This window comes from Cucumis sativus, chromosome 6 (assembly GCF_000004075.3).
Source record: "Cucumis sativus cultivar 9930 chromosome 6, Cucumber_9930_V3, whole genome shotgun sequence".
NCBI classification, from domain to species: domain Eukaryota; kingdom Viridiplantae; phylum Streptophyta; class Magnoliopsida; order Cucurbitales; family Cucurbitaceae; genus Cucumis; species Cucumis sativus.
Genome location: NC_026660.2, coordinates 5,278,664 through 5,302,647, shown reverse-complemented (window position 1 = coordinate 5,302,647; position 23,984 = coordinate 5,278,664). Strand labels below are relative to the sequence as shown.

The following is a 23,984-nucleotide window of genomic DNA, read 5'->3' as shown; positions in this document are numbered from 1 at the left end:
ATGTTCGGAGTTGAATCACTTTTTATCAACAATAATTATTACTCTCTAATACAAATCACCCGTAAGTATTTGAATCCAAGTCTTTTTTTTTCTTGAATATATAAATATGTTAATATATTTTAATTTAGTGGATTTAAAAAGAAAAATACTTAAGAAAATAAAAAAATGGGAGAGGAGCTAAAAACGTGTTTTCCGTTCGAAGCAAGTTAGGAAGAAGAAGAAGGAAGAAGGAAGAAGGAAGAAGGAAGAAGGAAGAAGGCGTGTGTGTATGAGAAGGGGTTGAGGTGGTCCATTTGCAGCCCCACCCCACGTTGTCGCGTCTCGTAGACCAATCCGCCGTCGATTTCGATGATTAAATTCTTTTTTTCTTTTCGTTTTTTTGCTATTAAATACTCCAATGCAAAACACACTAATTACCAAAGAAACAAACAAAGACTTGTGGTGCCAAAGCTTGTCCTTTTCTTTTTCTTTCTTTCTCCTTTTTCTTACCTTCTTTTTCTGAGACAAAACTCCACTAAAATTTGGAAAATTAATGCATTTTTGTTCTAATAACACATTTTATATATCTTCTAATTTTTTTTTAAATTTTTTCAAAAGTAAATTTTAGATTAAATTTTATACTTTTCTTTTGTCCCAAAGGTTCTCAACTTTAAAAAGTATATTATGCCCCTACTTATTCTAGTTTGGTCTCTAATAAATGTTTACATCTTCAATTTTCTTTAAAATAAATGAATTAATATATTACCCATATATATAATTGAACCTTATATATAATACAACTTTAATCCTTCAATTTAGTTTCATAATATATTAGAGTAATTAGTTTAAGTCTAACCAAACAATAAAAATGTCAAAACGATCTACTAATCATAAGATCAAAACGTTTAATATTCTAATATACAATTTTTATAGTTTATAGAGTAAATAAACACACATCTAAAATTTATTATTGACTAAATATAAAATCAAACATGAAAGTTCTATCACTCTACATATATGAAATAAAATTATTAACTCATGATTAATGAGTGTTGTTTTTTTTAGATAAAACAAACTTATATCAATTAAACTTGGTTATAGTTTATAGGTTTGGTTTTTTAATAAATATATTTTAAGAACTTTTAAAAATTAAAAATGGAAACAGAATTTTTGTTATATTTAAAATTTGAATGGAAGAAGTAGATTTATTTATATTGTTTTCAAATTTTAAGTATATAAGAAAATTAAGGAAGCAATCAAAAGCAGAGGAACAATAATATTCTTCATTAGTATTTTCTCTTGACTTTAAGAAATTGATTGGAAGAGATGGTCACATTATATATATATAGTTTGACAAATTTAGACTAATAAATGAATAAAAAGGAAGATTGATGGCATTAGGATGTTTAAGTTTAAATGTTGGGTCCCAACTCCCATCCAAGTGGCCAAGTGTTTGGTTACGTCGATGTCAAGAGAGATTGATCCATAACCATCAACGTTGTTGTTGTATGTCTCTTCCGGTTAACTATAACATCAATCGTTTCAAGTTCCATTCAGCAACTAACACACTGTTCGCACAAGACTTTTGGAGAAATTTGGTTTTTGGTATTGAACTTGAGTTGATGTTGTATTTTTGTTGATTTGATGCGATGTGGTTCGATCTCTATAATCTGATTATCTGATTATCTCTCGATTAGATGCTTGAAGTTGGGTGGAGTCTTTGAAGAAAATGTCTATCTTCAAAAAAACTTTCATTTTCTAGAGAAGTTGGAGTATTGGAAGAAAGCTCGTATATTTGGACGATTTCAAGAATTAGAGAATCTTCTAGTTCTTGGAAGAATTATCTCTAGACCTCTTGAGTCAAAATTTTTCAATTTCTTACTAGTGGAGAACTTCTCTATTTTTAGAGTTCTGTGGTGGGCTTTATGAGCTTGAGTCTAGTTGGTTTATGGACCAGACTCATGAGCTCAACCACGTGAATATGAGTTATATTTAGCCTTTGAGGTGAATTAAGCTTATTTTTTTTTGGCTTAATTGAACTTAGGTCAAATAAATAATATTTAATTGAACCAAAATAATTAACTTGATTCAACGGTTAGAATGAAAACATGTGGTATTATTAGAATTGGTTGTTTTCAATTTTTAATTTGAGACACAGGTCAATTTTAATTAGTCTCAAATTCAATTATTTGCACATTTCATTATTAATTTAATAAATGATGTGACAATTTGTAATTAGTCTCAAAATTTATTATGCAACATACACTTTCATGGACTAGCTTAATAACAATTGGTGTCTAAAAGTTTCATTAATAAGAACTTAAAAATAAAATCATCAATATCGTTTAACATTATAAATATGTTTGTTTTTTTTGTTTAAGTTCAACACTATGGAGGATTGAATAATCTTTAGATAGTGATAGACAATCATAAATATGACATTAATAAAAGCAAATGAGTCGAGTGGGACCTAAAAAAGGAAAAGAAAATAAGGTTTTATATTTCTCTACGCGTCTTTCTTAATTTTCAATTTTAAAAGAGAAAAGAACAACGTACTTTTAAAATTAAAAATATTTCTCATTAATTTTTCACTAGAATTTTGTGATAAGAGTTTATGTGTTTAGTCAAATTCAAAAGAGGAAAACAATTTTTTAAATTTTATTTTTTTAAGTTTTCAAAATTCGTCTTGGTTTTCTAAAGTATTCGGTAGAACTTTGACAACCAAGTAAAAATTTAGAGATAAAATGAAAATATTTTATTTTTAAAATTTCCAAAATTCGACTTGGTTTTTGAAAGTATCAGTAGAACTTTGACAACAAAGTAAAAATTTAGAAATTGGAAATATATATAAACTTAGTTTTTAAGGATAAAAAGATAAAAAAAAAAACTATCTCCATCATCAAGATACAAAAATTTAATGAAATATATTTTAATTAAAGGTAATCATTTTTGTACAAAAATTGTGGCCGGTTTATACTAAAAAATACCAACAACTTCAAGTTAGTTTTGATTGATTTTTCGAAATCTTTTAATTAAACCAATCAACCATCGGGTGTCAACTCGGTTGATTTCAATCGTTCTAATTGGTTTTTCAAGTATCGATATTCATCTCTAACTTTAATAATCATATGTATCACAACGTTGCATGTAATTCTAAAATTGGATCAAATGGTAGTCTCAATTTTGAAAATAGAAAAAGAAAAAGAAAAAAAGATAGTAATGTAGAAAGAATGAATTGAAGAACATGGTGGCCTCTATTGGGTGCTCCTCTTATAATCGACACCCACGAATTGCTGTTTTGGAGTCCCACAACGCAACACAACAAACTAACTGCCCCACATCAGATGCCTTCACATCCTTCTACTTTTTAACTTTAATTTCAAAAACGAAATTTCAAAGAGATTTGGATCAATATTATCTCAATTTCCTCCCCTTTTTCTCATGCTTACCTTCTTTAACTTTTTCTTCTATTTAATGACAAGTTTTGTCAAATCTACAGGCCCACGATCTTGCATGATATTAGACCAACAACTTTATACTTTATAATTTGTTTTGGTTAAGGTCCACATACTTAGATTAAAAGAAGTTCTTTATATTATATTCTTAGTTTAATTATTCAAGAGAAACAAACAATTTGAATCCAATCAATTTGTGTAGTGTCATTGGAAAGTTATGTTAATTTAGGCTCATATGACTTTAATTTTTATATTTTGATAATTAATTTCTAAAACATATATATGATATGTCTTTCAGAAGTATTTGGTGTAAGAAGTAAAAGTTTTTTTTTAGTCATGATGCATATTTTAATGTGCTCACATTTGAGTATGATTCCATAGGTGGGGAGAAGAATGATGAACAAAGTTGGAAATTTTATTGTATTCTGTTTTTAAAAGAAAAGGAAAGGGGGGATTAATGTTGTTGTTATTATTATAGCTAAGTTATTGCTTCAAATACAACCTCATAAATTAGGTTTATGTGAATGCTCATTAATCTAAAAAATCTTTCAAACATAATAATTATTATTCCAAGTATTAAAATTAATGACCAAGTCAAGATGATACACATGTTGAAGTGAATGCCAAAATCCAAATAAACAGAACAACACATAATTAGTTATATTAATTTTTCCATAATTTTGAAAATATGACAGTAAACATCCCCGAATACGTATTATATGTGAAATCAAACCTAGTCCAATTGACATTAGTAACAATAAAATATTTGATTAAGCATCTAATCATACTTAAAAAAATCTTTAAAGGTACTTTTTATATATAAATGTACTTTAATTCAAAATATGTGTGAAAAATGTATTTTAAAACAGTGAAATACATCAATAGACTTTTATCGTTTCTATAAATTTATTGATAGAAATTAATAGAAGTATATTGATGAATAATATATGAAGTTTTGTTATATTATGAAATTAATTTTACTACTTCTTCCTTTATGAGAAAAATTTTAAGAGAAAATGCAACTCAAGGATGAAACTTGCAAGCAAATTTATTGCTTTAGGTGGACATACTCTACTTTGTGACGTTAAAAGACTAACAACAGTTGCATTTTTAGATTTTAATTAGTTGACTCAATTCTAAAATAGTATATATATATATATATATATATATATTATTATTAAGTTTAATAATGAACAAATATATAACAACATATAAAAAAATTACAAATATAGTAAAATCTATGGAAGCTTATGAGTTGTAAATATTGATACGATAGACCAACAAATTCTCACCAATTATGTAAGTTAAAATAGAATTTGAGTTAGCCAACCAAACATGGAGTTCTATTGAGCTTCAACAGTAAACCATGCACATGAAAATGGGCTTAGCCCATCAAAATTCAATAGTTTGAGATCCAATCTTTAACAGGCCTGGGTGGTAATAAGCTAGGCCTAATTGCAATCTAACTACCTAACTAAACCGTGAATTTCTTCGGATAGTACATTTCCGCAACCATTTTTCAATTTCCAAATTTTAGGCAAATATTTCCGAGGCTTTTACACCGTTGTAATTAAACTTAATTGTAATGGATAGATATTTTATGAATAATAATAAATGATATAACAATATTTAAAACAAATGTAAATATAACTATTTAAGATAGATTTGTGATAGACCAATATTTAATATAAATTTTTCTACTTTTACAAATTTTTTAAAATGTTGCTATATACTCAATTATTTTGAACCTAATTGTTGATTTGCAACTAACTCTAAATTTAAAGTATTGATAAACATATAACAATATAGCATAATTTATAGATATAACAAAATATAATTTGGTTGAAAAAATATCAATGATAGACTATATTATTGATACATTTTTCTATATTTACGAATCTTTCAAACTACTATCGATTACAATAATCTATTTTCTATATGGAGGGTGTGTGTATGTATAAATTTTGAATTTGTTTACGGTTGGTTCGTGTGTTCTATCTATTTTAATTTCAAATCTACTAATCTCACGTCAAAATTCTTAAATGAAAAGGTTGTAAGTTTAAAAACCATTTTTGACTCTCAATTTTCCTTACTTTGTGTTTAATTGGATAATTATATAATTTTCAAATGTGTTTTAAGCGTTTGCTCTTCATATACTTTAAAATGTCGATTTCCATTTCTCTGCTTTTAAAAAGTGTTATTTACTTTTTAAAATCATCTCTTTTTAGAACGTTATAATGATTTTTAACTACATTTGTGCATTTTTAGTTAATGGGAAACAAAGTATTATTCATTTATTTATTCATAGTAACTATGATGGAAAAGCTTGTTGAATATAATATTTTTTATTATATATATACACACACACATTGTATTGTGAAACTAATTATTTAATAAGTTGGTCATTATTCATCAATCACATCCTCATTCAAGTGTATGTGTGAATCCATCTCATTAACAAATGTTGTTACAATTAGTGAAATCATTTTAAACTTTTGCATAATTTAAAACGTTTTTGAAATCATAACCATACTTTAAAGATGCCATCTCTTTATGAATATATGTTAATTGTGAATCTTTTAATACACACATGCACAATAATGTTTTTGGATGCTAAAGATTCCTTACCCTAAAATCCTTTTTTCTAATAATCAATTGACCCAAAAAGAAAAAAAAGCATAGAATTGTTATGGTAAATTTAATTATATGTACACTTTAATATTTTTCTCACTTGTGAATGTGAGAGAGAATTGTAAAAGGCACACTGATTAGAGATATTATGTACTACCTTTGCGCAAATATAACAAGGTCTAAAGTATTAAATAACACAGTGTAAAAGAATTTGTAAATGTAAAAACAATTTAAAGTCTATGAATGGTCAAGTATATCAACGATAGAAAGTTAATCTCGAATAGATTTTTCTATATTTACATTTCTTTAAAAATATTTCTACACATTTAATTAATTATTGACCTTGACGTAGGGCTACCTATTTACAATTATCTTAGAAATTAAAACTAGTCGGGTAAGGACTATTTTAGAGCATTACCTAAATTAAAATAGAAATCCTGCCAAAGTGAACACAATTATGTAAGTATTTTAAGATATCCTTTAATTAAAAATATCCTCCCAAGAACACATAGGACTATCTAAGGATGTTTATGGCATCAGTCATTTCAAATCTTTAAATATTTTGGTTATGATCTACATTATTTTAGAAAAACAAATAACCCCTTCTAGACATGACTTGTTGCTCTAATATATACAATGTTTTCCACCATTTAATTGATTCAAAAGTTAACAGGATGAGTAATGGTAAATATGTATATGTATATAACACAACTTTTCCCTGTTTTTTTTTTTTTTTCCCAATGCATGACCATCATAAAGCCTTATATCAGATTCTGAACAATTAAAAAGATAATAAAGAAAAAGTTCAATCTTTTTTGAACCATAAACAACCCTCGTTATTCTCTCTGCAATTTTGAAAAACACTTGAAAAATGCTTTGAAATTTCTCTCTCTCCCTCAATTAAAAGTGAGAATTTGAGAGAGATGCTGTGACTAGAAAATGCATAACAAAAGAAAGAAGAAGTAGGGGCCACAAACAAAATTAAAACAAAGAGAAAGGTGCTCTTTTCTTAATACTAAAGTCTCCAAAATGAGAATTCAAATGGAAAACCATTAAAAAAAAAAAAAACAAACAAAGAACAAAAAGTAAAAGGAAAAGGAAAAAGTCTACTATATACTCTAAAAAACACACATAACCACAAATCAAAAGCCCCTAAAAGAAAACAAAGAGAAGAAAGAATTTGTGTGTGTGTGAGAGAGAAACTTTGTGAGATCGACCCCCAAAATTATCCCCCCATAAAAAAAAAACACTAAAAATTGATTGTGATGATGATGATGATGATGAGAAGAAGAAATCTTGAGTTTTACTCCTCAAACAAAACCCTAATTCCCAAACTCTTTTTCCTTCTCTTTTTCCTTCTCTTTTTCTCTTCTTCTTCTTCTTCTTATGCCTTCCCTATTAGATCTCATCTCATCATTTATGCAGGTTGTTCCAATGAAAAATACCAACCCAATTCCCAATTTGAATCAAATTTTAATTCTTTACTTTCATCAATTGCTTCTTCCTCTTCTCAAATGACTTACAATTCCTTTGCTATTGGAAATGATTCCTCAAATACTATTCAACTTGAAGGAGCAATTTTTGGGCTCTATCAATGTAGAGGAGACTTAGCTACAATTGATTGCTCAAAATGCATACGTAATGGCGTTAGTCAAATTCATTTGGCTTGCCCTTTTTCTTATGGAGCAACCCTACAATTCGAGGGTTGTTATGTCAGATATGAGCACTTTGATTTCTTGGGGAAGTTGGATACTAGTGTGAAGTTCAAGAAGTGTAGTGCGAGCTCAAGTAACGACATCGAGTTCTTTCGAAGACGGGATGACGTGCTCGCTGATATGCAAGCCGGGGCAGGGGCTGGGAATGGATTTAGGGTTAGTAGTTCAGGGTTGGTTCAAGGTTTTGCTCAATGTTTAGGAGATTTGAGTTCACAAGATTGTTCATCTTGTCTTGCTGATTGTGTTGGAAAGTTGAAAAGTTTGTGTGGATCAGCTGCAGCTGCTGATGTGTTCATGGGACAGTGTTATGCTCGCTATTGGGCGTCTGGCTTCTACCCTAATTCTTCTGGTAAGCAAAATCCCTGAAAAAAACTGATTTTTTCTTCTTCTTCTTGCTTTCAAAAATCTAAAACCTTAGTTTTCTACATGCAAAAGTAATTGTTTTTTTTTGTCTTCTTCGTAAACTTACCCGTTAATCCAAATACACATGCTCTCTATTGTACTAAAAAAACTAAAGTGGTGGATGAGCGTGAGTCTTTTTCTCGAAGATATTCTCAAGTCATTGGTTAGGTTGGCATAATCTAAGCACCATGCCTAAGTTTAGTTTGTGAGTCTAGCTATCTTAAAAAACAAAAAGGAAAATAACATGAAAAAAAATTGTTTCTCAAACGGAATCACTTTTGTTCTTTCACTACAATTTGGAGTTTGGGTTGAAAAACCATAAACTTTATACTCGTTATTTATACATATTTTATATCAATCGAGCTAAGTTCATTTTGGCTAAATTCACATACCAACTTTAACACAAGCTAAAATCTTTTGTAGGTATAATGTTAAACATACTCTCAAACATTATTTTTGTTATTTCTAAGTGTTATTGATTGATTTTACTTTCATTGTGTACATGAAAATGAGATCTTTAATTTTTATAAAGAGTGATTTTAATTTTAAGACTTCAAAATAATATAATGGGTCAACAAGGCAATTCTTTTAATAAAAAGTAAAGCATTTTAGGGCATTTCTTTCTATATACTTTAATTTGCTTTCTGTTTAGGCAATTTTGAAATTTGTTTTCCATTGTTGCTATTCCCCTACTTATTCCTGCTCCTTCTACTTTATGTTACTTTCACTACAAAAATATTTAAATTTTTTGTTTTCTATGTTCCTCTATTAAATTTTTATTGGGTCTATATTATATTGGAAAAGGTTGTGCTTTGCACTAATTGGAATTATAAATCATTAGATCAATAATTTGTCACTTTAGCAATGTTAGCTTCATCATTCACCCAATTTTGCTTCCAATGATTTTCCCCATATTTTGGCCTCAAAAAGCTCCCACTTACCAAAAAAAGAAGAAAAAAAAAACATAACAAAACAAAATAAGTGGGCAAAGAAAAAAGGAAAAGGAAAGTTGGATTGTAGAACAATCTCCAATATTCATTTTTTAAGTGATAATTTGGACCCATGAAATGCATTTTTGTGAGAGGACAAAAAAATCACTTTTTTTGGATTGGGTTCTTTTTTGAATTTCAATTATCAAAATTATTTTAAGTTGTTTAGTCTTATTAATTTTTAAAAAAGTTTACTTTTGTTTTTGGAATTTCATTAAAAATGGAAGTGATGTTAGAACGAAAATATACATAATTTTTTTTTTTAACGTTACTTTAAATCTTGAAAATATTCTAAAAAAGTAAATGAAAAAGGAAGAAACTTATTCAAAAGACATACTCTACAAACTTATTTAAAAGATATGAAAATGTTATTAAGCAAAACCAAAATCTTCATTTTACGCGCCTCACTAAAAGCCAACGTATAATATTGAACTTCCTTTTAGACCATGGTTTTTAGTGGGGAAAGATGCACTTTCTTTGTGTCAACTTCAAACAACCTACTCTACAAAAGTATGAACTCTCATTCATTTTTTCTTCGTAATTTGTTTTTGAGTTCAGTTTCTCCAAGTGATGACCAAGCGGGTAAAACGGTCGCGATCATCATCGGCGTCGTTGCCGCTCTCGCCATCCTTGTTGTTCTCCTTTCAGTTTGCAGAAGAGCCATGGGTAAATAGAAAAACCAAACCCAATTTCATCTCTTGTTCATATCATGTCAATTAATTTGCAAATAAGTAATTATAATTTTATATTGTTTGTGAAATGCAGGCTGAGAGGGAAAAGAGAGAGAATTGTGCTCTTTCTGCTTTAATGCTAATGGAGAATATATGATGGAAGAGAAATGAAAGTTTCCCACAAAAATATTGTTTGTTAAAGAAATATTCTTAGTGATGACACTCTCTTATCTTCAACACACCCTTTTTTGGGTCTCAATTTTTAAAATATTTCATATTCTACAATTATTGAAATTAAAAATTGCAAGTGGAGAGCTATGCTATTTTTCTAGTGTAAAGTGCCACTCTCCAAATCTTTCAAAAAAAAATTATCGCGCCAGGTAGGGGTCGAACCTACGACTTTCTGCTTAGGAAACAGACGCTCTATCCACTGAGCTACAGGCGCAAATTTATTAAATTAAAGAAAATATAAATATTTAATTGTTATTTTATTTTATATTCTAAAGAAGAATATTTCTCTTTGCTTAAAATCAAACATTTTCAAATCCAAACAAATAATTTGATTTGAGATTCATGCAACTAAAGAAAATCCGGCACAGACCAGGCCAGGCCGTGGAACTAAAATGAAGGACCTTTTAAGTGAAATAAAATATTTCTTTTTAATCTTAATATTATTTATACATTAAGATTTGAAAGATATCTTTTGATTATAAGTCCTTATCTAATTTGTCTAAATAAAATTTCTAATAAGAATTTTTTTAACGATTTTACGAATATGTATCAATATATATAAAAAATTATTTATATCAGTATAATTATATATCTAGAATGTTAGACTATCTTTTATAATTTGATATATGTACAATGTTAGACTATTTTTTAAAATTTGATTCTTGCCCTCATTTGTCCTATTGTCAAATTGTTTTTTGATTAAAAATTTTAAAATATATATATCTTAGAAAGCCAATAGCATCATGACTTATTGTCATTGTTTTTTATTAAAAAAATTTAAAAATATATATCTGAAAAAGCCACCAGATACATTAAGATTAAATTTTGATAAACTTTTTATCTTTGTATTAACCGTCTAATAAAAGTTCTTTTAATTATGACATTGTATTTGTGAACTTGACGAGTGACATTTTCAATTTTATGTTTAATTGATAACTTTTAATATTTTCAATTGAAAGATTAACAACTCAAAATTTAATTTTATGTTCCATAGATTTGTTAATTTTTTAAAAAGGAATAATGAATTTGTAATAGATGCTAAACCCAAACATTTTCAAAATACCTATCGAACACAAAATTAGTAATTTAGAAAACATAATAAAATTAGTAATTTAGAAAACATATATTTAGTGACTAATTGTTTTAAACTAAAAGAAAAAAGAATAAATAGATTAAATAGATTAAAAAAAATTGATTCGGACTATTCCTAAATTTAGATTTTTTAAAATATATCTTTTTAGTTTTTGAATTTTAAAATAGGTTTAAACAATTCCAAAATTAAGTTCTATTTTGAATAACTTCTAAAAATTATATCTCCAAAACTATTTTTTCTAATTTTAAATATTATATAATTATTTTTAAAAATAGATATTTTAACACCTAAATCCATTTTTTTAAAAAAAATATTTTGAAAACTCGTCATTGAAACTACAAATATTTTTAAAAATTTGAAACTCAAACACGAAAAAGTACATATACATCAAAATTTGGAGAAGAAAGAGTGGATAATTTGAGTAAAATATAGATTTTAAAAAATTAAATAGAATAAAATAGTCAACTAGAGGATAGCCTTATCAAAAACCCAACGGCAACCTCTAAATAGATTTTCTGACTAATGAACTCATGGAACACAAACTTTCTCCCAAGCAAAACTATTTTGATTGAACCCGTTGGCAGCTCCTTTCAAAAGCAAAATTTTAATTTCTGCAAACACTTGTTTACCTCATTTTAATGGATTCATGCATCAGAAATGGGTTGAGCTTTTAAAATCCAGTCGACTCGACCAATGACGAATAGGAAGCATTTTCATCTGCGCCTGAAAACCGATTCTTGACTTCCTTTTCAGGAGGCGGCACCATGTTAGTCTTCGAATGTATATCAGTTTCTATTCCAGCAATGTCATAGAGTTCTCGCCTTTGAAGTTTTGCATTTTCTAAGTCTCCTTCCCAACAAGTGTTGGAGACTATTTCAAGTGCTTCATCGATCTTATTTTCCGGCACAAAGTTCCCATTTTGTAAAAGAACAAGGTAAACTTGTTCGGCGGAAGCTTTCCGAATCTGTGTTCATTATGTTTTAGTTAGAAACATATTCAAAACCACAAAAGGGAAAGATGCAAAGGGTTGAGAAAATCCGTTTTTCAAATTAGTTGTTAATGAAAACTGTTCAAGTCAAGAAAAATTCCAGAGTAAATACAAGCTATATGTTACTCTAGCTTAATAAAGGAAAGAAAAGTTATATATTTAAGCTGAGCTCTGCCATGAGCTCTGCCATAAAAGTATGGGATTCAAACCTTCGGGTATCGGTGGCTAAGGAAAGTGAGAAGATAAGAGAAAGCTCGTGAATTAACGGGTTCTGGAAGTGAAGCAATATAACCAAGTATAGCAATTCCAGCATATAACTTGGAGAAGTCTTTTGAGCCCTTCAATTCAACATCCAAGGAACCCAAAATGCCATTACAAAAGCTCGATATGTGAACCTGGAATACATCCCGTAGTCAATTACCAATTAGTTTTTGCTCTAATAAGCGAATTGCTTGAGAATATCAAATTGATCATGTAAATGTTACGACCATGAAACATATACAGCAGTGTGTAAGCAAGTATAGCATTACACATGTTCCTAGTGCAAAATTCGGAAGGAGAGACTGATTATAATGGAGAAATCCACTTTCAAGTCATGAGGTAAACGAATGGCTGAGAACGCTTAATTTATAATAATTAAGAAAATCTGAATTTCTGCATTCGAGCTATTAGTTATAGATAAAGTTGATAAATTATGTTTATGAGACTAATAAGCAATTACTTGCCACTTTTTGCGATTAAAATACACTATCGTAATTTCGAAAAACATGTTAAACCTGAAATGCTACTCTACCCATCAGAATGTGGCAACTGGCACCAGCAAGTCACTGAAGATGATGGTAATGACAATATATATAAAAAAAAATTATATCCAATGAGAAAAAAAGATTTGGACACCAGCATTGCAGATTACTAGAGGGAAATTAAGATTAGAGATGAAAATAACAGACCTCCATGTTCAATATCCTTTTGCTGAAAAGAATCTCAATAGTCTGAAATAGAGAATAGAATATCAAAATTAGGAAGTGTGTAACAATATCAAGGAAAACAAATTAAATTTCGTTGCAATGAGAGGGCCATAATTTGAATTAAGCAAATACAGCAAAAAGATAAAATAAAACAATAAATGAAAATGAAGGCTTCAAGTACCTTACCGGTTGATTTCTTACTGAGCAAATACTACTAATAATAATAATTTACTTAACTGAACTCAATCGCATAGCAAAATAACCTCCATGATAGAAAATCAGTAATTTATTAAGTTCTTTAGCAGGATTGTCATAGTAAATTACCTTGAAAGTTGGTACAATGACTCTATCACATCTCTTATATCTTTGAAGGATCCAAAGAATATCTGTAAAGAGCATGCCCTTCCTAGAACTTTCATCCTGGTCTCCAATTGCGTCTCCTTCAAGATATTCCATCAAAGCAGACATCGATGCCTTGCTTAATGAATCTTGCATACCACCAACAGAGACAACCAACCCAGACATTACAGTTTTACTATAACAACCAAATTGCAGCAGCCGTACAAAACGTGGATATGATACTGCAGGTACCTACATGGAAGTTTATTATGCAGAACATCAGCAACAAATTCTCACCCTTGATGAAAAAAAGAACTTAGACCTTCTGAAACAAGTTATCAGAACTCACCCCCCACTTCATATCTTGATTATCAGGAACAATCTTTTCTAAGATTTCTCGGAAAGGTATGTGTGGAACATGGACAATCTTGTTGTATAATATCCTTTGAAGAATAGTCGCTGCAGCTTCTCTTAATTTGTCCAGCTTCTCTACAGCTTGTTTGCAAATTCCTCCCACTAAACTAGTGGCCATTGTTGAATCAAAGAAGGAAGTAGTAGTTTGGTCTTTCTCAGCCTTCTCACAGTGAAGAGTCTCTGGTTCAGAACCGAATTCATTTACTGTTTTGGTGAAGCCACAAGAACCCCTCGCACAAAGAATATATGTACATTTCTCAAGGCCATTCATAGCAGCCTCGCGAACCCACGAACCAACATCACCTCTGTTATCAACAGAGTAGTCGTCAAGAGCTTTAAATAAACTTGTCATTACTTCATCCTTCATTAGACATAGCAATGGTATGCCATCCTCGTTTGAGCATTCTCTTCCTTGAACTAATGTTTCACATACTGAAACAAGTCCTCTAACAGCATTCACTCGTGCTTCAGCATCCCTGTCATCAGGGTTCTCCTGCAAAGATGCACAACGTTTATAGAGGGAAATTACATTTTGTCCAAGAAGAAAAAGGGAAACGATTTCTCTATCCCATTTTTTATATGAAAATTGAAGATATAGCTTTTATCACAGCACCTCAATTGCACATGCGCAACAAAGTTTCATAATCACATCTTTCCACCTGTTGGCCAATAATTCGTAAGGCAAAACACTTAATGCAAGAGCGGATCCCCTTCTTACAGCCACGTTGGGATCACTCAACTGTTCCAAGTATTTTGTGATTATATTACCAGATTTGCCTGTGTCTGCAGCAACTAGATATGCTGGCACAAATGGTTTCAAAGATTTAACAGCAGCATTCTGCAGACCATAATCAAATAAACTATTCACAAAACTATCAAATAGATATGAATTAGAAAAAAGCAAGCATTTCACAGATTATAGACCAATCACCTGAATTTGAGAATTAGGATGTCTCAAATTCTCATTGAGGGCATCAAGCAACATTCTCTTTGTCTTTTCCAACAATGGCAAATGAGATAAAGAAATACACTCAATGAAACGTGAGACAGCTGCACGCATTATCTCTCCACCCTTTCCACGATATAGTCGAGCCTTTTCAATAGCAGGAACAATGCCAGCCACACGTTTCTGTATATCTGTAAACAACAGTTAGAGGGAAGAGTGGATTGAGTGGCCTAACCATAAAGCTGTGCACTTAAGTCTAATACAAACCAGAGGGAAGAATGTGCCCGCATTGATGTAAAGATAAAACAACTTCACCCACGGCTAACGTTGCACCATGCCGCATGCACAAATCAGATGAGAGAGTGCAAGGAATTAACTTCTCTACAGCATAGCTTGCAAAATATTCAGGATCATATTTTACAAGAGCAGAAAGGGCATCTGCAGCAAGTTCTCTCAAGCCTTTATCCTGCAACATACAAACCATGAGTAATAAGCCATTAAAACTGAGAACACGTCACTATGTATGCTACTTAAGATAAATTGAACTTCTCATTTTATGAGTTACAACTTCAAACACATGCTGACAATAAAATTCTGTATTCGGCAATTATCAATCACAAGAGTCAACAGATTGGGAGAGATCCCTCAATTCTGAAACTTATAAGAGCCAATAACCTGAAATTTTAAATTAACCATGAGCATCCTATAAACTAAAATGTGTAGAGGCAAATATGGTCCCAAATTCAAACCATTGACAGTAGAAAAGATACATCTTCTGGTTAAAACATCAACGAAATCAAGAATGACCAAATGTATTATAATTATGGAAAGAAAAGCTAATATGGAGTTAATTTTCTTTCAAAGAAAAAAATCAATCATCAATTTTGAATTACTTGTAATTGTTAACTTAATTCAATCTCTATTCCTTACTGCCAAAAGAAGATCGTCTACAAAATTTGAGAAGCACACTATATATTAATCAACACCAATCATGAAATGCCAACAATTCTTGAGCAATAGTGTTTAAAAAAATTAGACACTTTTTAAATCTAATGTGTTATGTATTTTCACACTTGTTTAGATCGCAGATATTGTTTCACGAATTTGGATTTTAAATATCTAGATTTTAAATGTTTTTGTTTGGATATGCTCATATGCATGATTAATTAATGTTAATGCTTGTGTTGTTTTTTGCAGGTTTTGTTAATGAGATTTCAAACAACGTGCTTATAACTAGCCCAAAATTAAAAATGGCCAGATAAATAAAAGTTTTACATGCATTCTATGTAAATAAAAGTGTTATATTTCAATCGCATTTAAGGATTCAAGTATGAATTAACTCTATCTAACTTTTTGTCCTCTTTTACCTTTATTTTATTTACTTTTTGGCTTTTATTAAGCACAATGCTTATATTAAAACAATTTAAAAGCTACATATAAATCTCACTCCTACATATATCAAATTAGATTTTTTCTCTCGTGTCCAATTTTTAACTCTCCTACTAAAATATCCTCTTTTATTTTATTTTTTTAAAAAAAACCCACCTTTTATAAGGGTAAAAAAGTTTCATGATCGAAGATTGGAAGGAAAACTTTTATCCCCCTACAACTAATACCTAGGTTTTAAATTTTCAAAAAGCATAAAACAAACATGTATTATCCATCTCAAAACTCAAGGATGACTACATTTGCCAAGAGATAAGGAAAACTCAAGCATGACTACATGAAAACAAACATTGTCTTCCTAGATTCTAACTACCATAACAAAACAGAAAGTCAGAAATCAACATATTGTTGGGTGCCAAAGCCACAGATGAATATAAGGTCGAGGAAAACATAATCTTAATGAAGCACGTGACCTGTACCAAAAATACAAAGAGAAACATCTATAGTATGATGGTAGATTCACATTAAAATGAGATGCAACAGATTCTACGTCGACCTAAAATTAACAAAAATGTCTACTCGTTTTTTTTCCCACTGGATAACAGACTGTGATGCAGAAGGATTCTAGTAAATTAGGGTGCTTTAGTTAAACCCTTAATTAATTAAATGATGTAGTAGGATTTGACCAAAGTACCCTAATTTACTCTAAGCCTTAAATTCCATTAAAAAGAAAAAGGGAAAAGTATGTAGGAAAAGTTAAGGAATACCCAATGACATATTTTGTTGCACAGCAGTTCATCAATGAACGGAAGAAGATACCCCTCGTATTGCACTATACACACAGCAACTTTCAGGTATGAAGTTACTCGAGACGCAAGTGAAAAATAGTCAGCAGAATTCACTATATCAATCCCATGTGGATAATTCCCTTGTCTTCCAACATTTTCCTGAAAAGCTGCTGCAGCTGCTCTTCTACAGTTAACCTAAGCATCACATTTTGGAAATTCAACAATTAGAAGAGAAAACAGAAACAATAATACCTCTGAATAGAAACAATAATTTCAGAGTTAGGTAGTGGTTGAAAATTAAAATTAATAAGTTAACAGTTTAACACCTCACGGTCATAACAAGCAACTGTTAAGAGGTGAGGAGCAAGTTGTTTCAAAATTTCTCTCATGTCTGTGTGATGATAGGCACGGCCAAATGCCCAACAAACATATGCAGCAGCATCACGCACATGAGAACCAACACTATGTGGACCTCTTCGAATATCATAATGCAATGCCTGTCAAAAAATTAAAATCTTCATAAGTAATATAAGAATGGCAGGAAAATAGTTCATAAAATTGCTTCAGCTCCCAGAATCTTGATTCCTGGAACAGTATCACCTTGATCACCAATATAACTGCCATTGGCATCCCCACAATAGCCACCTTGGCCACCAGCCCACCGACATGCCATAAATTCATATCATATCAAATACCACATCTTCTTCGCCACCACCTCTCCACCATTCTACCACCATATCCACATCCTCCTCATCCTCAAAGACCAACTTGGACACATCTGACAATCTTGGAATAGTTGTCAAATTCCACCTCAATCACAAACTCCATCAAGATTTCAAAACTTGGAGAAAAAAGTCTGTTCCCTCCTTGACTCAAAGAGATGAAGTCATATGATAGGAATAATATTAGGATAACCTAAAGCATGTTAAAAAATAGCCAAGGAATTGGTAATAAATAGGTATGAAGGTAGCAATAGTTTAGTTGGTTTAAGCTTGAGTGAGCTCAAGGAGGACCTTAGAATTATCTGAAGAGTTCAGTAGTTTTTTTTCTCTCTTTCAATACAATTCAAGTTCTCTGGTTCCTATCCAATGCCTTATCACGCATATTTGATGCCTTCTCTTCCACGTAGTGAAAGGTCTTCATTTCTTAACCCAAAAGAAAGTGATAACAAAGCAGAAATTGGTGAATAATAAATACAACCTTCACAACAATAGGTACAACTTGCGGAAGACTACAAGGTAAGAGCAATCCTCTGCGAGCCAACTCAGCTAGTGCCAAGCAACCTCCATGCCATGAACCATCACCCTAAGAAATTACAACATGTCAGTTGTCACAACCGTACCAACTCTATCTCTATAAATTAGTCAGAACATCCTAACACATTTCGCACTAGAAACTCTAACAAAACCTTAATAATAATTGGTTTTTTTGCAAGAGGGGATGTGGGAGGGGGAGGCAGTTTCAAAAAATAATGCATATGCAAGTACCTCTCCTGGGGAAAATAGTTCCAATATGGATAACAAAACCTCTTCTGAAAGTGTAGATGTAAGACGAGAAGTTACACGGCCTAAGCCCTTAGCAGCTGACCATCGAACAACAGTGTCCTGGATCACATGCCATGCCACATTAATAACATTAATGGTATAATGTAAAAGCTAGATATTAAACCATGATGCAGACTGGCAGAAAACTGCAAGGAAATCTCTGAATACGAATTACTCATCAGTGACATGATAAACGCCTAAAAGGCTAGTCCTTAAAGCCTCCAAAAACAAGTTCAAGGTAAAATTCAATAGAATAGCAGTCGCGGTATGTAGATAATGTTTGTTCCTCAAGCCTTACACATCTGGAGTTTTATACTACCTAATTACCATGGAAAGTTAAAGATGATACAGACAGAAATTGATATCGACAAAAAGACTAACATTGATAAATATTACTCATCAAACCTCTAAGTTTAAGGGCACATTCATATAAAAATTGCCCAACTCTGCAATAAAATCAAATCCCTAATAAATCAGTAAGCTTACAGGACCATATATGAATTGTTCTTAGTTGCATTAGAAATGGTTTGAATCGACAAACTCCCAAGACTGGGAAAAACAAGGAGATTTAAAGCTACTGTTCCAAAAGATAAGTCCCAAGGTATGTGGTGCACTTAATCATGTTTAAGTTACAAAGAAAAGAAAAGTGAGAGCATCGAGCAAGCGATCCAAGTTTCTATCAGTTAGATACTTAAATAAAATCATGCTATCAAGATCCTAGCCTTTGTACATACCGTATCTTTCAATCCAGTGAGCAACATTTCAATAATCTCTTCTATAATTTCAGGGACTTCCATGTCTTCATCTTCCAAGCTGGTGGAACCTTGACAGACGTTAGACAGCTCAACAGCATTAATAGGACTGCATTTATGTGTTCCTACGGACATAGTAGCAGAAATATTGTCACCAAGGGAGCTGGTTCTACTCTGGGTCATATAACATAAGGAGCTTGTTAAAGTACTTCAAACTGTAGAAACAGTGATCGAACAAACAATTGAAGAAACTCCAAATGAAGAAAGCCATGTGAATCAAGTCAAGACTACAAAGAAGTTAAGAATCAGATGGTAAAATGGAACGGTCTAAACATAATCCAAACTAAAGCAATCCTGCATGACACTCATCGGGAGGAGGATTTGTCACTTGTCAGAACAACAAGGATAGGTGTGTAGTGATCAACAAAACTTCACCATACCCCCAGGGAAAAGGCAAAACATGAAGCTCATAAATTAAAACACAATTTCCAAGAAAATAGCACGAATTAATTCATTTCTGAAATAACAAACATGGAAGATCATGAATATAAATGAAAGATACTTTTTCATATAGCTTCTTTTTTTCTTTTTCGTAAGAAACTGAGCTTTGATTCAGAAACATGAAAGAATAACAAGTGCATGAAAAAAGAAAGCACAACAAAAAATGAGATTCGAAGAACCAAATACAAAAAAGCACTATAATCCAACAAAATCATAATTACAAAAAGGACTATTGAGTGACACCCATTGAGAAATATCTATTCTGTTGTCTTACAGAGTAGAAACTAAAGTAAAAGAGTATTATTACTCACCACATAATGCCATGAAGCTGCACGATGAGGCAAACAAGTAAGCCCAATTCGCTGAGTTAATTTCAGCAAATATTTGCGAAGTAATGGACTTCGGACAGCAGTGTTGGACTTTATCAGCATTGAGGTGTCATTCCAAACTTGAGGTACGACATCAAGCAAAAGTTTTCTATCACCAGTCTGTCTTTGATAAATAAAACATAAGTGACTAAATCCTTAGCTAGATAATTTTAGATAATTATAAGATTTTACAATCCAAAAGATTTTAGACATTGAAATCAACAGCTTGCTTTCATATCAAAGTGCAAGCGAAACAAAACTACATTACAGTTGATTCTCTTTGCGTGATTGTTAAGGATATCTCAAGAATTTTTTACCCAACCTACAAATTCGGTCCATGACTTCATAGATAGGAATGTAGCACATTTTATATAAAAAAGGAACATAGGATTGCATTAAAAGTATAATGAAATTAGGAGGATCGGGTATTCTCTCATTAAAAAAAACACAAAGAAAAGTTATGAAACAAATAACAAATTCCAACAACATAAATAATTTTTTTAAGAAACTTAAAATAAACCTCAACATCTAACAAAAAAAAAATTGGAATTACAATCTAAGCCCAAAATTTACAAATCTACGTCGAGAAGGGAAAGAAAATTAGCAGCTAAATTAGCATGTACTTTCACTAATCAGTTAAGTTCAACATTGGAGTTTTAGTTCTTCAACCAAAAAATATACGAATAAAACATAAAATGTATAACAATAAGGGATAGTTGCAAATTTAGCAATTAAATTCAAAACAATTAAGTATATAGTAACATTTTAAAAAAATTGTAAATATAGCAAAATTTATCAAATTCTATCAATGATAGAGTCTATCACTGATAGTTCATGTTGTAAAAATTGGTCTATCACCGATAGATCATACGAGTCTATCAGTGATACAAGTCTATCAGCGATAGTTTTGCTATATTTGCAATTTTTTTAAATGTTGCTATATCCTTAATTACTATTCCTCAAATGGTCATCCATTACAATTACCCTAACAATAAAATAGAACAAAAAATTATTGTCTACTTGACTATATAATCCTTTTCCGTTGAACTTGAAACAAAAGAAACAAAAACCTTGAAAATGGAAGCTAGCGCTCCTGCAGCGCCAAGCAATCGAAAGTGGTTCATGATATCATTTGTTGTAGTAGATAAGGCCTCGTGTGTCCATTCAGTAAAGCTGGCGTCAACAAATAAGTTTAGTTAACATATTGTAGCTTTGAGTATGAACAACAAAATTTTGAAACAATTCAGCAAGTGCACTCGTATGAAAACTAACGAAAATTTGTGTAACTAATCCCCTATCAAATACACTCATTTGTTGTAAAGTAAATTATACATCATTCAACAGATCAAATATTCCCGACACTAAAAAGTTCATTTTGGTTAAACTTGTTATTTATATCTCACATAACAAGAAAGCAACAAGTAGATAAAAATAAGAATGAAGCTGGCACCCAATTTACAGGTTATCTTAGATTAAGAAAATAAATAAACAAGTTGTAGTATAAGAAGTACTATAACTTCTGAAGAGAAACCATGAATTTTGTTTGATTTGATAATAAAATCAACATGTAAGAGGCAACTTCCATGTAGAATGTGATACTATCCACCGGTAACAAAGTTATTCAAATAGAATAACATGATTCACAATTGAAACTATGATTTCAAAAAAAATACACTGGACCTGATAAAGGCCTTTGGCATATCCGGCCGTGTTAAGAGCCTTGCAAGCAACAATCCAGCCATTGTTCGCATAGGCCCCGCACTTGAAAGGTAATCCTTGCAGAAGCTTATTATTCTCAACACTAATGGAGCCGGTTCAAATTCAGCTAAATCGTTGGTGTTGGATAAGCTTGAATCGACGGAGGAAATATCAAAGGGAACCAAAACAAGTATTGAAAGCCACAAAAGTATCACACATTGAGCCTCCATCTCACCAGTACTCTCTTGTCGTGATGAGGTCACTGAGTTTGTATTTTGACATCTCTCCAGGAGTGACACAGCAAGTTCCAAATCAGAAACCTGATGTGGAAAGAACCTGATAACAGCCTTGTATCCACAGACGGTAACTAGAGTATAGATAATGATGCATATTGGCTTTATTACTTCAAGTAATTTGTCGGACTCAACACCAAGTGCAGTTGCTTTTGAACAAACGAGAGACATCAAAGGAGAGACTATGATCTCCAAGTAAGGTTCTACCAATTGACCCTGTTCTTGATACTTGTCCATCTGTTGAACAGGAAGACAATTTTCAGATTATCAAGAAATATACATTACACAAAAAAATTAAGGTTAGTTTCAATTTCCAAACGTAACGAATGAAACATTTTAAAATAAAACACACATATTTTCAACAGTTTATTTGCCCACGATACTACGATAGGACCCAGTATACATCTCTACTGAAAATCCTATCCAACTCACTGTGACTAGCCTGCAGCTAGTGTTCTGTCAATACTACCCAAAATTTGAAATAACCCAAATAAACCAATGATTCCATTTTCATTTCAACGGATCTCAGAAATACGCACTGTACTTGACAATTTAAACGTTAATTAGATCAGAGCCAGAAGCTAAACAACCACCAATTCACTAGAAGTTTCCAATCCGCAAATTCGAAATACGATGCTGACACGTAGTGAAATAGAGTTTTCAGGAAAAAGGATTACAATGGATCGGATCTTGTGGACGGATGAGATGTCGGAGACGCGTCCATTGGAAACGATGTCATCGAGAATGGACTTCACGAGCTTCCATTCTTGGAGGAAGTACTTCTGGATTACCCTCTCCTTTGACTCGTACTCGTCGTCGTCGTCGTATGACGTCGTTCCGTCGACCTCCTCCTTCTTTGGGGCTGCTTCCGTCGTTGCCGCCATGTTCAGATGAGTAGAAGCTCAGTTTCCCGCCTGCTTCACTGAGCTTTTCAATTTTGTCGGGAAAAAATGGTAAATTGCCAGAAATATGATATATCGCAAAGGATTGAAGACTTTGGGATTAATTTGTCAAAAATAATTCAATTAAATCAAAGGTAAATTGCACTTTCTTTTTATATTATAATATTGATAAGACAATTAATTAATGTATCTACCATAAAGTTTTCCACCATTTTAAATTTGCTATTTATAAAGCATAGTGACATTCATTCTTTTTTCTTTTGCTATTTTTCAAGTATCCCTAGATGAAGTTGATAATAAAAAATTGAAATATAAAATGTTTACGTTGTTCTTGATTAAATAAAATCTTAAATGAAAGACGTATAATAGTGTAGTTGGTGTTTATGTAACGATGACCTTCACTAATGACTATTATTGTGGATACGTCATGGTATGGTATTATTTGGACTACACAATCAAATCATATTATAGAGCAAGATTTAATAAGTAATAGTCAACAAATTGTAATTTATTTATCAACATTTTTTTTTCTTCCATTTTAACTCATTGTGATCATTCTTTTATCTGCTTTAATCGGCTTAATTGTCGTGACTCGCCAATAATAAATCTTTAGTCAGAAATAGCATAAATTAATTTATTGATTCCCCTTTAATTTCATACTGAAGATTTTTTCGATCTAAAGGATTGTGAATGAAATTCGGTTCAGTATTTAATTTTGTTTTAAATTTTGTTTTACTTTGGTGCAATTGCAAATCCATAAATTTTATTGACACGCATATTATAATTCATTCGAAATAAATAAATGAAAACTTATCTCGAGAACATCCTTAAAAAAAAAGTAAACAAAAGTTGAAAAATTTTAAAAAACTATAAATAATTAAGTTCATGTTTTATAAAAAATAAAAAATGAAATAGCTTTGATTGATGTGAG

The 23,984-nt window shown here is 31.0% G+C and overlaps 2 protein-coding genes and 1 non-coding gene across 3 annotated transcripts; 1 reads left to right on the top strand and 2 right to left on the bottom strand.

The window, feature by feature from the left end:
* Positions 1–7,200: 7,200 nt before the first annotated feature.
* On the top strand, positions 7,201–10,173 carry LOC101208649 (plasmodesmata-located protein 8). The gene is made up of 3 exons (XM_004144961.3): positions 7,201–8,129; positions 9,730–9,837; positions 9,937–10,173. Exons 1-3 carry the CDS (start codon positions 7,331–7,333, stop codon positions 9,939–9,941), a joined length of 912 nt encoding a protein of 303 aa, XP_004145009.2. The 5' UTR covers positions 7,201–7,330; the 3' UTR covers positions 9,942–10,173.
* Positions 10,174–10,214: 41 nt separating this feature from the next.
* Positions 10,215–10,287, bottom strand: TRNAR-CCU. Its single transcript has one exon. It is a non-coding gene; the product is annotated as a tRNA-Arg (tRNA).
* A 1,288-nt stretch (positions 10,288–11,575) lies between these two features.
* Positions 11,576–23,121, bottom strand: LOC101222486 (tubulin-folding cofactor D). The gene is made up of 17 exons (XM_004145017.3): positions 22,829–23,121; positions 21,841–22,388; positions 21,231–21,333; positions 20,104–20,280; positions 19,274–19,465; positions 18,483–18,599; positions 18,196–18,300; positions 17,322–17,492; positions 16,975–17,190; positions 15,089–15,287; positions 14,807–15,012; positions 14,489–14,713; positions 13,811–14,368; positions 13,447–13,713; positions 13,105–13,146; positions 12,364–12,549; positions 11,576–12,130 (listed from the first exon to the last, which is right to left on the bottom strand). The coding sequence occupies exons 1-17, from the start codon at positions 23,033–23,035 to the stop codon at positions 11,837–11,839; spliced, it is 3,813 nt and encodes a 1,270-aa protein (XP_004145065.1). The 5' UTR covers positions 23,036–23,121; the 3' UTR covers positions 11,576–11,836.
* Between the last annotated feature and the right edge of the window lie 863 nt (positions 23,122–23,984).